A 16,391-nucleotide genomic window follows, 5' to 3' on the forward strand; every position below is an offset into this window, starting at 1 on the left:
AGGGATATGGGGAAAAAGTTGGAATGGGGTACTTTTTTTGGATGATCAGCCATGATCATATTGAATGGCAGTGCTGGCTCAAAGGGCCAAATGGCCTACTCCTGCACCTATTTTCTATGTTTCTATATAATACGCTGCTCTGTCCCTTCTCCAACCCGACATTCCCTGCAATCCTCTTCTTCAGCTTTGTTTAGTTTAGTTTAGAGATACAGCGTGGAAATGGGTCCTTCGGCCCACCGAGTCGGTGCCGACCAGCGATGCCCACACACTAGCACTTTCCTACACATTAGGGCCAATTTAACATTATTACCCAAGCCAATTGACCTACAAACCCGAACGTCTTTGGAGTGAGTGAGGAAACCGGAGCAACCGGGGAAAACCCACGCGGTCACGGGGAGAACGCACAAACTCCGTACAGACAGCACCCGAGGCCAGGACGGAGCACGGGTCTCTGGCGCTGTAAGGCTGCAACTCTACCGCTGCGGCACCATGCCGCTCTTGTTGACTAGAAGCTCTGGAAAAGGGTTAGGACATAGTTGGAGAGATGCCATCAAATGTGGCATTTTAAAGAGGACTCAACGATGGAGCTTCACTTGCTATTTATCTCACTAAGATTCATAGCAATGGTATGTTACATAGCCCTTTCTAGTCTCTATTGATCTAATTGTTTTTTTTTGACGTGATTTATTATTTGGTTCGTAATTGCACCTAGTGAAGGGAACATTTTGTTCATTGATATTTCCATTAATCATAAGTATAAAGTTTATTATAGTTTAGTTTTGAGATACAGCGCGGAAACAGGCCCTTCGGCCCACCAGGTCCACACCGACCAGCGATCCCCGCACATTGTCCGGGGGATGCGGCCAATCCAGACCTTATCAGGGCCTCCGCGGCCGATCAGCGGGTGGAATTTGCTCCCTGCCCCCGGGGCTCTGGAACTCCGGCCTGGCCAGAGCCGGTAGATCCGTTCCCATAGCTGACTTACGAGGCCGACTTTGCGGGCTGGTATCTCGGCTCCTCGCGGGACTAGGCGGACCGTTCCGCTGCTCCTCTCAGAGGCCATGACCTCCGTTGGTCTGGCAAAAACGGGTGCTGAAAAATCACTGGTGGATCTGTATCACAATAATGTTTGAATGAATGCTCATTAACATGCATTGAGAGTGTGTTGGAAGACAGTCTAACCTTTACAATTCCATTGATTAGGGCGTTGATAGATGGTTTGATGTAGCCTTTGCTGGTGATGAGGCAGAGTGTATACTGAAAGTATCCCGCAGGTCCAGAATGGGTGTGGGTCCCACTCAAAACAACGTTGTCTTGTCTGTAAAGACTTCCGTACTTTCTCTTCAGTAATTTCATAACCTAAAAGACCCAATAGCATTAGCCATATATCACATAAACACTAATTGCTAAATCTTAGCTAAAGGCAAAATATCGTGGGATACACAAAGTTGATTGTTTCTTTTACTTACAGCTTTCTGTAACTACACTGATATGAAACCATGCACCATTAAAGTCAAAGAACAAGAAGCAAATGCTGTTAAAGGGATAAACTACATAAACTGAGAATTTTAGTTTAGTTTAGTTTAGAGATACAGCGCGGAAAAAAGCCCTTCGGCCCACCAAGTCCGCCTCGACCAGCGATTCTGCACATTAACACTATCCCACACACACACACACTAGGGACAATTTACATTTATACCAAGCCAATTAGCCTGCAAACCTGTACGTCTTTGGAGTGTGGGAGGAAGCCGAAGATCTCTGAGAAAACCCGCGCGGTCGTGGGGAGAATGTCAACCCCATTCTCCTGCCTTCTCCCCATAACCCCTGACACACTCGGACAAATCAAGAATCTGTTGACCTCTGCTTTAAAAATACCCAATGACTTGGCCTCCACAGCCTCCGTGGCAATGAATTCCATAGATTCACCACCTCGTTCAAAGTGCAACCAATGTCAGTCCATAGTTCATAGTTTAGTTAGTGTTGTTGTAGTCTTCAGGAGACTACTGGACATTGGGAAGAAACTTGTATTGAACCTGGAGCTCATGGTTTTTAGACTCCTAAACCTTTTGCCCCGATGGTAGGAGTGAAATGTGAGCGTGGCCAGGGTGGTGTGGATCTCTGGTGATGCTGGCTGCATCATCATCAATGTATAGAGGGAGTTAGATGTGGCCCTTGTGGCTAAAGGTATCAGAGGGTATGGAGAGAAGGCAGGTACAGGATGCTGAGTTGGATGATCAGCCATGATCACATTGAATGGCGGTGCAGGCTCGAAGGGCCGAATGGCCTACTCCTGCACCTATTTTCTATGTTTCTATGTTTCTATGTAAAGTGCAGGAGGAACTCAGCGGGTCAGGCAGCATCTGCAGGTGGAATGGACAGGTGAAGTTTCAGGTTGGGACCTGTCTTCAGACTTGTGGTGGATGTTGATCAGTAACCTGTTCCCTGAGATGGAGACAGAGATGGGAAGGATCAGAGATGGACTGTGCGAGAATCAGAGTAATGTGGAAAATGATAGCAAAAGCAACGAAATGTTTGAGTCCAACCGCGATACAGGAAACAGGATCAATACAGTCATCAATGGACCGGAGAAGAATTAAAAAGGATCAGCTTAGGACCAAAATATTTTTCCCACAAAGAGATTCTCATGGCTAAACATTTTAGTTTAGTTTAGTTTAAATATACAGCATGGAAACAGGCCAATTAACCTACAAATCTGCATGTCTTTGGAGGGTCACTATTTGGCCAATGACAATATATATTTTTTAATTATCAAAAACGTACTGTAATTATGTGTAGAAAGGATCTACAGATGCTGGTTTAAACCGAAGGCAGACACAAAAAGCTGGAGTAACTCAGCAGGACAGGCAGCATCTCTGGAGAGAAGGAATGGGTGACGTTTCGGGTCGAGACCCATCTTCAGGAGGGCCTCGTACTGTAATTATGTTCTGCAGGGACATTGTGGGCTGAAGGGCCTGTCCCAGTGCTGCACTGTTCTATAAGCGCATGGAATAATATCTAATAAACTAACGTTGGAGATGAATATGAAAGTGAAATCAGTTGGAGCTACAAAAGCAGTGAAAGGTCATGCCACGGAACACAAGTCTTGCACAGAACCCACAGGTTAATGATTAGTCATTTACAAGTTATGATTTTGATATGATAACCGCATATCGACTGCACAGTCTTCTTCTTCTTGTGTATGGCGTGCACAGCCTAAAGTTGTAGGACAACTCGTTCGATTTGATCTTAATTGCATGTGTACTGTGGTTTATTCATGATCATTAACAATCCTCCGACATACAGATGGCGCTATTAAAATTTGCACAATTTTAACATGTCTGAGGCATGCACTTTGGAATCGTTATTCATTGTGCGAGAAACCAAAAAAACCCCACCTTCTCTGCACATACAACATGAAACTTGCAGTTTAATCTCACTCCAGCTTCATGTGCAGAGATCATCTCACTGTTTTAATTTTTAGCTTTACACATACAACTTGGAAACAGGCCCTTCGGCCCACCGAGTCGGTGCCAACCAGCGATCACCCCGTACACAAGCACTGTCCTACACACTAGGGACAATTTACAGAAGCCAATTAACCTACAAACCTCCACGTCATTGTATTTAACTCCCCTGATTTTCAGGGCTCAAGAACTGCAATTGGATTCAAAGGAGACGAAAGCAAAAAGAATGAAAATATTTCAGATTTTAAAAGTTTAGTTTAGAGATACAGCATGGAAAAGGACCCTTCGGCCCACTGAGTCCACATCGACCAGCAATCACCCGTACACTAGGGACAATTTACCTACAAACCTGCTCATCTTTGGGATAATAGGAAATGTGGTCGGTAATCGGTAAACTTATCTTCTTTTTCCACAGATGCTGCCTGACCTGCGGAGTGTTTTTTTGAGCATTTCCTACTTCCATTTCAGAAATAAAACATCTGAGATAATTAACCCAATCCGCTTCCCAGTACAATATAATAACGTGCTCAAAGACTTCAGCCTGAGGTGGGCTGAAAATTGGTCCTTGGTCTCGATTTGCACAATCACAGAAGAAACCAACTATTCATCCATTGCAGATAGAAACAAAGACATTCCAGCGTTCTGTGTCTATCTTTCTATCTTCCCTTTAAGAATTGTCGAACAGTGGGATTATAGCATAACTTCAACAGGGGATGGGTACAGGAGTTGGTGCCTACCTCCAGTCTGAGCTTCTGAGATACCATTGCAATGTCAGTGCTGACAAAGACCACTCTCTTTGAAGTGCTGGGGTCTGCTACAATAAACGCTCGACTGTAGAGTCGGGTGTGGAGTCCTGCAGCAGTCTGGTCTGGATTGGCATAACCCATCTACAGATAAGCATTTACAGGTTAGAAAGAAGAAGCCACTCTCCCAATCTCACATACATGTTACACTTCATTAGTGCCTGATGCGTATTACAAGCCATTACAACTAAAGTGCAAAGAAAATGATCGTTACTTATTTTCCCATTCCTAGTGCAATGAATTACAGACATTTTAATCATGGTTGATAAATATTTATACAATTTTAGAAAAATGTAAGAAACAGGAATCAGATTAGTTTAGTTTACAGATACAGTGCGGAGACAGGCCCTTCGGCTCTCCAACCAGCGATCCCCACATATTAACACTACCCTACACATACTGGGCACAATTTACATTTATACCAAGCCAGCTAACCTACAAACCTGTGCGTCTTTCGGGTGTGGGAGGAAACCACCCCTGGATTATTCTACCTCAATTGCCACATCCTTTAATTTAAATCAAAAATTATATTTAATTCAAAAATAATTATTTTAAGAATCAATTTAATTCGAAAGTCTTAGCTTTGAAATAAATATACATAATGATTGAGCACTATCCTTTCTGCCATAGTGAAAGGCTTGGATGGGGTGGATGTGGAGAGGATGTTTCCACTAGTGGGAGAGATAGGTCAGCCATGTTTGAATGGTGCAGTGGACTCGATGGGCCAAATGGCCCAATTCTGCTCCTATCACCTTGTGAATTGGAAATATCCCTAATATGATTTAAACTTGGCCGAGAACAAACAAAAAACAAAAACTGGAAAAAAAACACTGAGTTGCTCCAGCATTTTGTGTTTATCTTCAACACAGAGTTTGAAAAATAGCAAGGAGCAATAAATTTAGCACTGCCTTGGTAATGCTGACAAACTTTTGCCAATCGATGCAGCCAACCCTCACTTCCTGTGGCAGCTGGAGAATTCCTGTATGAATTATTAGGATATTTTCTTCATAGGACTGGTGTGTAGTTAATAGAGCAGTAACACTATAGCTCCCACCACCCAGATTACTCTATATTTGAGAACCACAGGAGGACCTAGCGTGTATCCATAAAGATACATATGTAGGAAGGAACAGCAGACGCTGGTTTAAACAGAAGATAGACACAAAAAGCTGGAGTAACTCAGCGGGACTGGCAGCATCTCTGGAGAAAAGGAATCGGTGACCTTTTCGTTCAAGACCTTTCTTCAGTCTGAAGGTGTGTGTGTGTATCCATGCACATAAATCAGTAAAAGCTACAGATACTGTTCGCACATAGTATAATATTTTGCTTCAGTTCGAGGCCAAGAATGCATTTTCTATTCCTGCCGAGCTTTAAACAAATGCTCTCTGGACTAATGGAATCAATTCCAGGCTCTGTCCCTCAGGCCATGGCAGTGTGACCCTCAAATAGACTCAAGTTTAACCAGGCTTGAAAGGATTAAATTATTAAAACAGAATGCATAACATAGAGGGGCGATTGAACTTGGACTTTTAAAATGGTAAAAGGATCTCTCTCCACCCCTCCCCCACCCTGGTCGTCCTGCCAGTTCAGAGAAACAGCATGGAAACAGGCCCTTCGGCCCACCAAGTCCGTGCCGACCCGTGCCGACCACAGAGAATGGAGCAGCTGGGCTAGTACACTCTGGAGTTTAGAAGGATGAGAGGATATCTCATTGAAACATATAAGATGGTTAAGGGCTTGGACACACTAGAGGCAGGGAACATGTTCCCGATGTTGGGGGAGTCCAGAACCAGGGGCCACAGTTTAAGAATAAGGGGCGAGCCATTTAGAACGGAGACGAGGAAACACTTTTTCTCACAGAGAGTGGCGAGTCTGTGGAATTCTCTGCCTCAGAGGGCGGTGGAGGCAGGTTCTCTGGATACTTTCAAGAGTGAGCTAGATAGGGCTCTTAAAAATAGCGGAGTCAGGGGGTATGGGGAGATGGCAGGAGTGGGGTGCTGATTGGGGATGATCAGCCATGATCACCTTGAATGGTGGTCCTGTTTCCGTTCTATACCTCTCAACTAAACTAAAATTATTGGATCCTTTTACCATTTTATAAATCCAAATTTGCCCGCCCCTCTGTATTATGTAATGTATTTATCCCATTTGTGCGCACACCCCCTACACATTCAAGTTTTACAGAGGCCAATTAACCTGTAATCATGCACACCTTTGGGATATGGGAGGAAACTGGATCACCCGGAGGAAGCCCAGGTGGTCACGGGGAGAACATGCTAACTCCACATAGGCAGCACCCGAGGTCAGGGTCGAACCCGGGCCGCTGGCGTTGTGAGGCAGCAGCTCTTCCAGCCCATGTATAAAAAGTAAGGGTAAACATTTCCTCGTGGGTGGAAGAGTGAGTCGTAAATCATAAGTGATAGGAGTAGAATTAGACCATTCGGCCCATCAAGTCTACTCCGCCATTCAATCATGCCTGATCTATCTCTACATCCTAACCCCATTCTCCCCATAACCTCTGACACCGGTACCAATCAAGAAATTACGCATCTTGATATGACGCACGGCATTTTAAATCATAAAAAACACACTGGCAAAATAAAAACTAAAACAATAGGCATCTGTGCAAACAAACTATCATACCAAAGGGAGGTTAGCAATTGGACCAGTGCAGTCAGCCCGCCCAACACCAATCTGATAATAGGACGATGGCTCTTCAGATGATGTTGAATCTGAAACACAAGATGTGGGATAGTCATCCATGTCGTGGAGGAATGTGTAGGAAGGAACTGCAGATGAAGGGTCTCGACCCAAAATGTTACCTACTCCTTCTCTCCAGAGATGCTGCCTGACCCGCTGAGTTACTCCAGCATTTTGTGTCTATCATCCATAATTGCAGCTGCTTTCCCTTTCTTCCCAATAACCCTTTCTGGCTAAAGTCCTCCCTCCACCACCTCCAGTTTAAATTCCATTTGGAATATTTTGGAGGGCCAATTTGTGATCCCAGCTACAAAGACAAATGTGTACAGCAATTCGTTCTTCCCCCGCACAATTAAAGCATGGAATAATCTCCACCCAACTATAGTTACCCAACCAGATACAACTAAATTTAAAGTAGCTCTTTCTTCCCAATAACCCTTTCTGGCTTAAGCCCTCCCTTCACCACCTCCAGTTTAAATTCCATTTGGAATATTTTGGAGGACCAAGAAAGCAAGAACCAAGAACTTCACATTCATCATCATTGTTGAAAACATCAACGGGCACGGTGCCTTACAACGCTATGTACGACAGCGATCGTAACTTCTACTGAAGTTTGGATGGCCGTAGGTTCGCTAGGAGCTCATCTGCCCTTTGACAGGTCTTGTTATTGGTCCTGCTGGGGGTCCTCAGCCCCCTCCTCACCTGGCAAACCAGGTGGGGGGAAACGGTTTAGTCGCCGACTATCCGACCAAGGAGCAGGTAGCACGGGATTACATGGCACCCGTGGCGGGGGGAACACCCCCCAACCTGACCTGATTTTACATTGCCCCGCCAATACCTTACAGTCTTTTAAATTAAAGATCGACACAAAATGCTGGAGTAACTTAATAGACAAACCAGAATTATTTACTAGAATATGGTCTCCATTTATAGATTATTACTTGAAGGGGTAGATTGGACCGGCGCGGAGGCCGGACTGAAACCTGAATCTAGGACTAGATGAATAGTTATATTCTCTGATCTATCTCCTAAGTTGTATTATTGATAGTTTATCCTACTTTTATAATTTCTTTTTTCTTTATTTTTCCTATCTATAAATATAAATAAATAATTAGCAGCAATGTTAATATGTAACCGATAAAGGAGGATCCCAGCTACTTTGGTAACTGCGTCCTTGGAATCCTGGATATTTAATATGTAACCGTTAAACAAAGTCTGTATTGTACAAAGTTGATATGCAGATGCCTCTAATAAAAAATTTATATTTAAAAAAATAATAATTCTGGAGTAACTCAGCGGTTCAGGCAGCATCTCTGGAGGAAACGGATAGGTGACATTTCGGGTCGTGTCCCTTCTTCAGACTTTCTTCGGCCTGAAGAAGGGTCACGACGCGAAGCATCACCTAGCCATTTTCTCCAGATATGCTGCCTGACCCGGTGAGTTTCGCCAGATAGACTTTGATATAAAACCAGCATCTGCTGATCCTTAATAAATCTTTTGAATTATGTCATTGCAGAGTTGCAAACACAAGTGGCACACAATGAGAAAATATTAAGCAAATACCCAAGCCTTTAAAGACCACAGCATTAAGAATCGGATTTGCTATTCCTGGCTAAAAGCTCGAGCACTTCGGGCATCGCAGTGGAGTTGCTGTCTCACAATACCGGAGACCCGGGTTTGATACTGAGCACGGGTGCTGTATGTGTGGAGTTTGCATGTTCGTCCTTTTACCACGTGTGTTGCATCCTCCTACATTCCAGACGTGCGGGTTTGTCGGTTAATTGGCTTTTGCGCCTTTCTGTGCACGGGTGGTCTCTGGTCGGTACAGACTCGGTGGGCTGAAGGGTCTGTTTCCATGCTGTATCTCTACACTAAACTAAAAGCCTTGCCATTACTGCAAAACTTATTCAAAAAAGACAAGTTATTCTGTGGACAAGGACATAAGGTCAGGGTCAGGCCGAGGAGGGGTTTGAAACTTGCGATGTGTTTAAAAGCTATTATTAATGCATGTTAAGTTTAATTTAGTTTCGAGATAGAACCCGAAAACAGGCCATTCGGCCCACCGAGTTCACGTTGACCATCAACCCCCGTACATTTGTCTTTTCCAGAGAGAGCTAGATAGGGCTCTTAAAGGGATATGGAGTCAGGGGCTATGGGGAGAAGGCAGGAACGGGGTACTGATTGGGGATGATCAGCCATGATCACATTGAATGGCGGTGCTGGCTCGAAGGGCCGAATGGCCTACTTCTGCACCTAGAGTCTATTGTCTATGTTAGCACTATCCTACACACACTAGGGACAATTGACAATCTTTACCAAAGCCAATTAACCTACAAATCCGCACGTCTTTGGAGTGTGGGAGGAAACCAGAGCACCCGGGGAAAACTTATGCAGGTCAAGTGGAGAACGTACAGACAGCAGACAGCACCCGCAGTTAGGATCAAACCCGGGTCACTGGCGCTGTATGGCAGCAACTACCGCTGTGCCACCGTGCTGCATATGTTAGTAGGTCCTTTATAAGTTTGTAACCAATGCGTGAACTTCCTGTTGTCTGAAGAAGGGTTTCGGCCCGAACCTTCGCCTATTTCCTTCGCTCCATAGATGCTGCTGCACCCGCTGAGTTTCTCCAGCATTTTTGTGTACCTTCGATTTTCCAGCATCTGCAGTTCCTTATTAAAAACTTCCTGCTGTTTCAGTTTAGTTTATTGTCACGTGTACAGTGAAAAGCTTTGTCGGGTGAATGGCGTTGTATGGAGGTCCGTAAACTGAAGATGTCAACCTACCTATTCAGGATTACCGCTTCTTTTTCTTTTATTTTAAAGGAGAAGCAGTGTGGTGCATGTGTGTTGGTCCTTGGCTCTTGTATACCGCTGGGTTGATGTGCAACTGTTATTTTAAGTTGGGTGCGGTGATTATTCCCTTCAGTGTGTGGTTAACCTAACAATTTTGTATGCGCCCATGCCTCAATTCAGAGACTCTACTGTGGCCATGAAGGAGGGTCCTTTTGAAGCTGCCAGTGAGTGCACGATACACCCTTCTGCAGCAGTGCTGGTAAAACCCAATTCTCCACAATGAAAGGCAGTTACGTTGATCCGAGCTGCTTCAGAAGACATAGATTATGTGGGTTAAGATGTGGTCTGTGCTTACAGCACGCAAGTGTCATTCACAGAAAGTAACAGTGGCTTGGAGGTAAGCTGTGTTACTATTGCAAATACACTGATCAGAATGTGCATTTGGCTCATGTTAAAAAGACCTGAACAAACATTACACACAGACAGCACCGGAGGTCAGGATTAAGGTCACGGATCCAAAGATGGCTTTGTAGGGGGCGCGGAGCACATTTACCAGAATACTGCCTGGATTTGAAGGGCACACATCATCCTACGATATCTTCGCCACCTCCATTGCGATCCCACCACTAGTCGCATCTTCCCACCTCCACCCCTTTCCACCCTCCGCAGAGACCGTTCCCTCCGTAACTCCCTGGCTAGCATCCCTTCCCACCCAAACCATCCCCTCCCCAGGTACCTTCCCCTGCAACCGCAGGAGATGCAACACCTGTCCCTATACCTCCTCCCTCGACTCTGTCCAGTACCCCGACAGTCCTTTCAGGTGAGGCAGAGGTTCACTTGCACCTCCTCCAAACTCATCTACTGTATCCATTGTTCAAGATGTGGACTCTTATACATCGGCAAGACCAAACGTAGACTGGGCGATGGTTTCGCTGAACACCTGGACCTACCTGATCTCTCGGTTGCCAAAAACTTTAATTCCCCTTCCCATTCCCACTGATCTTTCTTTCCTCGGCCTCCATTGTCAGAGTGGGGCTAAACACAAATTGGAGGAACTACATCTCGTATTTCGCTTGGGCAGCTTACAGCCCAGAGGTATAAATATCGAGGAGATTTCGCAGTAGTCAGAGCGAGGGCCTGAAGAAGGGTCTCAACCCGAAACGTCACCCATTCCTTCTCTCCAGAGGTGCTGCTTGTCCCGCTGTGTTACTCCAGCATTTTGTGTCTACCTTCGGTATAAATATTGATTTCTCTAACTTCAAGTAACTGCTGCATTCCCTTTCTCTTCATCCCTCCCCCACCCAGCACCAGCTTCTTGTTCTCACCTAGCAAACAGCTAACACTGGCCTGCTTCATCTATCATTGTTACTTTTGTGTATATCCTTCATTCATTTGTTCTCTATCTCTCTACATCACCGTCTATATCTCTCGTCTTCCTTTCCCCTCCTACTCTCGCTCTGAAGAAGGGTCTCGACCTGAAACGTCACCCATGCCTTGCTTCCAGAGATGCTGCCTGTCCCGCTGAGTTACTCCAGCATTTTGTGTCTATCTCTGGATTGGAAGGTATTAGCTCCAAGGAGAAGTTGGACAGACTTGGATTGTTTTCTCTGGATCAACAGAGGTTGAGGGGAGACCTGACAGAAATATATAAAATAACAAGAAGCATAGTTAGGGTAGAGAGTCAGAACCATTCTTCAACAGTGAACATGTCAAAGAATAGAGGGCAAAGATTTTAGGTGAGAGGGGGAAGTTTAGTGGAGATGTGCAGGGTAAGTTTTTTTTACAGAGAGACTAGTGGGGGGGCCTGGAATGCACTACTGGTGTAGGTGGTGTTGTAGGCAGATATGATTATAAAGAGGTTTTAGATAGGCATGTGGATATGCAGGGATAGGGATAAAGGGCCTGTCCCACGAGCATTCGACTGCATGCGGCTAGCGCGACCGAACCGGAAGCGGGGGCCGCGCGGAGGTCGAGTGATCCCGTACGAGTTGACGAGAAGTTCGAGCGAAGTCCGCGGGAAGTTCGCGCTAGGCGTACGCCGTCAAAATTCCGTTGCCGCTCGAAATTTTTGAACAGTGTCAGTTTTTCGGAGCCCTGCGCGATGTCGGGATCAGCTCCGCACAATTCCATACGGCTCCGGCGATCGAAGTGGGACCAGCCCCGCGAGGCCGTACGGCTCAAGCGACCACGTTAGGTCGCGCTTGCCGCATGCAGTCGCATGCTGGTGGGACAGGACCTTAACATGCAGGCAGAGGAAATTAGTTTAACTTGGTGTCATGTTCAACACGGAAACTGTGGGCTGAAACGCCCGTTCCTGTGCAGTATTGTTCATGTTCTATTTAACACATCTTAACACAGATCAAACAGTGGCCTCATTTACCTGAGTGGTGAAATGTAAAACACTGCAAGATGCTGTTCATACATGAGAAGCCGTTTGTACAAAGATTCAATTAAATATCTCCACAAACAAGTTGAATCATGCTCAGAGATTTGTTTTGGCTGATGCTTTGAGTACATTGACCAACCTGTACCAAGCAACACAAAAGTGGATCATTTCAGAATCAACAATTTCTGAACGACTTGGGTCCAGTCTCAATGCACTCTTTATTTTTATTTTTTATTACGCAATATAGTGTTAAGGGGAGAAGCCAAATGTGTAAGAAGTAAAGATAGATACAAATTGCTGGAGTAACTCAACGGGTGAAGCATCATAGACTGGGCTACACCGGAAGTCGCGGCGCTGCCCTGGCAGCAGCGGCTCGCCTGCAGTCCGTTTGTTTTTACTTTTTTGTGTTGTTTTTTTTCGTTTTGTCTAGTTAAGTTTTTGGTTTTTAAGTTGCGTTTATGTGGGAGGGGGGGTTGAAACGGGGCTTGCTGTCCCTCCCTTCGGGGGAATGCGGCTTTTTTGTCGTATCCCCCTTCTCTGCCTCCGTCTGCGCTGAGGCCTAATGGCGGAGCTGGTGACCTCGAGGCTCCGGAGGCAGAGCCAGTCAGGACTTGCCCTGGGCTCGCTCCCGTGAGGGCGGCCCGGCTCGGGGCTGGAACGGCGCTCCCGTGAGGGGCTGTGACGCTCCCGTGAGGGCGGCCTGGCGCGGGGCTGAGACTCTCCCGTGAGGGGCTGTGGCGCTCCCGTCGGGGCGGCCCAGCCCGAGGGTGGAAAGGCGCTCCCGTCGGAGCGGCCCAGCTCGAGGGAGGTACGGCGCTCCCGTCGGGGGGGCCCAGCTCGAGGGAGGTACGGTGCTCCCGTCGGAGCGGCCCAGCTCGAGGGAGGAACGGCCCTCACGTGAGGGCGATCCGGCTCGGGGCTGGAACGCTGCTCGGGTGGCTGGGACGGCGTTCTGGCGGCGGTGACCTGAGTCCGGGGTTCAGCCGCGGGCCAGCGGCTGCGTCCGCTGGACTGGAGGGCGGCAGCTTCAACCACCCCCGGGCCGCGGTGTTTGAGCCGGCCCGTTTGCGGGGTTCGGTGAGCCGCGGGACTGTTTGTGCCATCGCCCGGTGGGGTATCGCCTCAGCGCAGAGGGAGAAGAGGAGGGAAGAGACTGCAGCCCTAAGATTTTTGCCTCCACCACAGTGAGGAGGTGCTTGGAGGACTCACTGTGGTGGATGTTAATTTGTGTTTATTGTTGTTTATTACTGTATTATTGTATGTATGACTGCAGGCACGAAATTTCGTTCAGACCGTGAGGTCTGAATGACAATAAAGGTAATTCTATTCTATCCCTAGAGAACATGGGTGGTTATTACAGTATATTATGATTAGTTTAGTTTAGAGATACAGAGTGGAATCAGGCTTTCGGCTCACCGAGTCCGTGCCGACCAGCGATCACCCGTATACTAGTTCTATCTCACATAACAGGGACAATTTGTAGAAACCAATTAACCTCCCAACTCACACGTCATTGGAATGTGGGAGAAAACCCACAGGGTGATCACAGGATAAGCTTACAAACTCCGTATAGACAGCACCCGCAGTCAGGATCAAACCTGGGTTTCTGGTGCTGTGAAGCAGCAACTATACCTCTGTGCCACCCAATTATATTATCGTATGTTATATTATTATATAATATATTATTATATGTTATTTTATTATATTGGTGAATATGATTATTGTATAAGGGGCAGCATGATGGCACAGCAGTAGGGTTGCTGCCTTACAGCGTCAGAGATCCGAGTTTGATCCTGACTACGGGTGCTGTTTGTATGTTCTTCCCATGACCACATGGGTTTTTCTCCAAGATCTTTGGTTTCCTCCCACACTCCAGATACTTACAGGTTTGTAGGTTAATTGGCTTGGTATAAATGTAAAATTGTCCCTAGTGTGTGTAGGATAGTGTTAATGTGTGGGGATCGCTGGCCGGTGCATACTCAGTGGGCCAAAGGCCCTGTTTCTGCGCTGTATTCCTGAACTAAACTAAAGTAACAGTGCTTTTGGAACCAAAAAAATAAATAAATTTGCTTTTGGTTTTCACACCACACCTCAAGTGTGATATTTTACACCTGCCACCACCCCACAACGCATCCACACACTTGGAAGTGGAGAGGATGTTGCCATTAGTGGGAGAGTCTAGAACTAGAGGTCATAGCCTCAGAATTAAAGGACGTTCTTTTCGGAAGGAGATGAGGAGACATTTCTTTAGTCAGAGGGGGGTGAATCTGTGGAATTCTTTGTCACAGAAGGCTGTGGAGGCCTTCAGTTAATGTTTTTAAGGCAGAGATAGATAGATTCTTGATTAGTACAGGTGTCAGAGGCTATGGGGAGAATGCAGGAGATTGGGGTTTGGAGGGAGAGATAGATCAGCCATGATTGAATGGTTGAGCAGACTCGATGGGCCGAATGGCCTAATTCTACTCCTATCACTTATGACCTTTTGACTTACCCGCCTCTGCTCTTGATATTTCTATGAAGAAAACGGCAATGATGGTCACAGCCACTGCCGTCATGAGGACAAACAGGATGGTGCAACCTATTCCCAAGGGTGAAACGTTTTTACAGCCCATTTCGTAGATCCAGTCTGAAGTGAAATAAAAGTCAGTTACAAATTAGTCATCTAATCCACCCATAAGGTGCATTAGAACATTACACCAGCAATGGCCGTGTTCAATAGTTCATTTCTACTGTGTTGCCACATGTACCCAAGTACAGTAACATTATTTATTTGCATACAGTTCAGTGACAATGGTACAATACATTAGGCACAATCATAATCTGTATAAGAGTATAGTTTAGTCGATCACACTGAGTCTGTACACAAGAGTCGCCATGTTTTAGGCATCTTGAACCCATTCAAGTTTTTTTTTAATGTTGTGTGTGTGTGTGTGTGTGTGTGTGTGTGTGTGTGTGTGTGTGTGTGTGTGTGTGTGTGTGTGTGTGTGTGTGTGTGCGCGTGTGTGCGCGTGTGTGAAGTGCATTGTGGAAACGGATAACAACATTGTAATTTGATGATTGCTTGATTGGGCAGTTTTGATCTTTCCAGGACTCGCCATCTGCGATTAATTGAATAAAAGCTCCTTATTGAGGATAAACAAAAATTACAGTGAAGGCGTCACTGTGGGACTCCCACTGCAGATGACGGTGGTTTGAGGTGACCAGAAATCATCCCGTACCCTAGCACTATCCTACACACTCGGAACAATTTACACAAGCCAATTAACCTACAAACCTGTGCATCTTTGGAGTGTGGGAGGAAACTGGAGCACCCATGGTCACAGGGAGAACATGCATACACTATACAGGCAGCGCCCGTAGTCAGGATCGAACCCGGTTTCTGGCGCTGTGCTACAGCAACGCTATCACTGCGTCACAGTGCCGCCGGGTGCTGTCTGTACGGAGTTTGCACATTCTCCCTGTGAAGGCATGGATTTTCTCCAGGAGCTCCAGTTTCATCCCAGAAGGACCTGTTTCCATGCTATATCTCTAAACTAAACTAAAGGTTTATGCCAACTGTCAGATCGTTCACTTCAATCCCCCCCTTCAACTATTCTTTCTTCCACGCTGTATTTCTTAACTAAAACTCTAAATGAGTGATATTCTTTTTAAGTCAGGATCCACCCAGTAGTTCAAGCAGTTCTAAATTTGTTATCCCGTGCCTGCTATCATTGAGTCATAGTCTTACAGGGAAGAAAGGGGCCCTTCAGCCCACACCGGCCAACATATCCCATCTACACTAGTCCCACCTACCTGCATTTGGCCCATATTCCATTAACTTGTCCTATCCATATACCTGTCTAAATGTTTCTTAAACGTTGCGATAGTACCTGCCTCGACGACCTCCTCTGCCAGCTCGTTCCACACCCACCACCCAAAGTTCTTATTTTGTCAGAGACGTTTACATTCTCATGAACTCGGCAAACGTTCAACTGACTGAAATGTACATCCCAGAATTTTGTTCCATGGCAACAAAACTCAAATCATGTCATTAAATGAAAAATGTATCTTAATCAGATGCACAGGCCGACTTGAAATAAACAACAGGAACAATCTTTGAAATCTGTGGCACGACGCAGGCAAATCAAACACATAATTGCATATCGTCTTCATAAAACCACTGCTGAAAATCTCTGGGGTTGTGTAATTTCTAGCCCTTAACATCAACGCAATTTAGAAATCTCCAAGTTAAAAAGATGCTGAACTC

General features: G+C 45.9%; 1 protein-coding gene across 1 annotated transcript in view; it reads right to left on the bottom strand.

The window, feature by feature from the left end:
- LOC116981352 (putative neutral ceramidase C) overlaps positions 1 to 14,760 on the bottom strand; it is a 61,965-nt gene extending 47,205 nt beyond the window's left edge. The window contains exons 1-4 of the mRNA XM_033034362.1: positions 14,637 to 14,760; positions 6,911 to 6,999; positions 4,202 to 4,351; positions 1,183 to 1,359 (exon numbers count right to left, since the gene is read on the bottom strand). Of these exons, the coding sequence (XP_032890253.1) occupies positions 1,183 to 1,359; positions 4,202 to 4,351; positions 6,911 to 6,999; positions 14,637 to 14,757 (537 nt within the window). The 5' untranslated portion in view covers positions 14,758 to 14,760. The remainder of the gene's footprint in view (positions 1 to 1,182; positions 1,360 to 4,201; positions 4,352 to 6,910; positions 7,000 to 14,636) is intronic.
- Positions 14,761 to 16,391: the final 1,631 nt, after the last annotated feature.

Source organism: Amblyraja radiata, chromosome 15 (genome assembly GCF_010909765.2).
Source record: "Amblyraja radiata isolate CabotCenter1 chromosome 15, sAmbRad1.1.pri, whole genome shotgun sequence".
Taxonomy (NCBI): Eukaryota; Metazoa; Chordata; class Chondrichthyes; order Rajiformes; family Rajidae; genus Amblyraja; species Amblyraja radiata.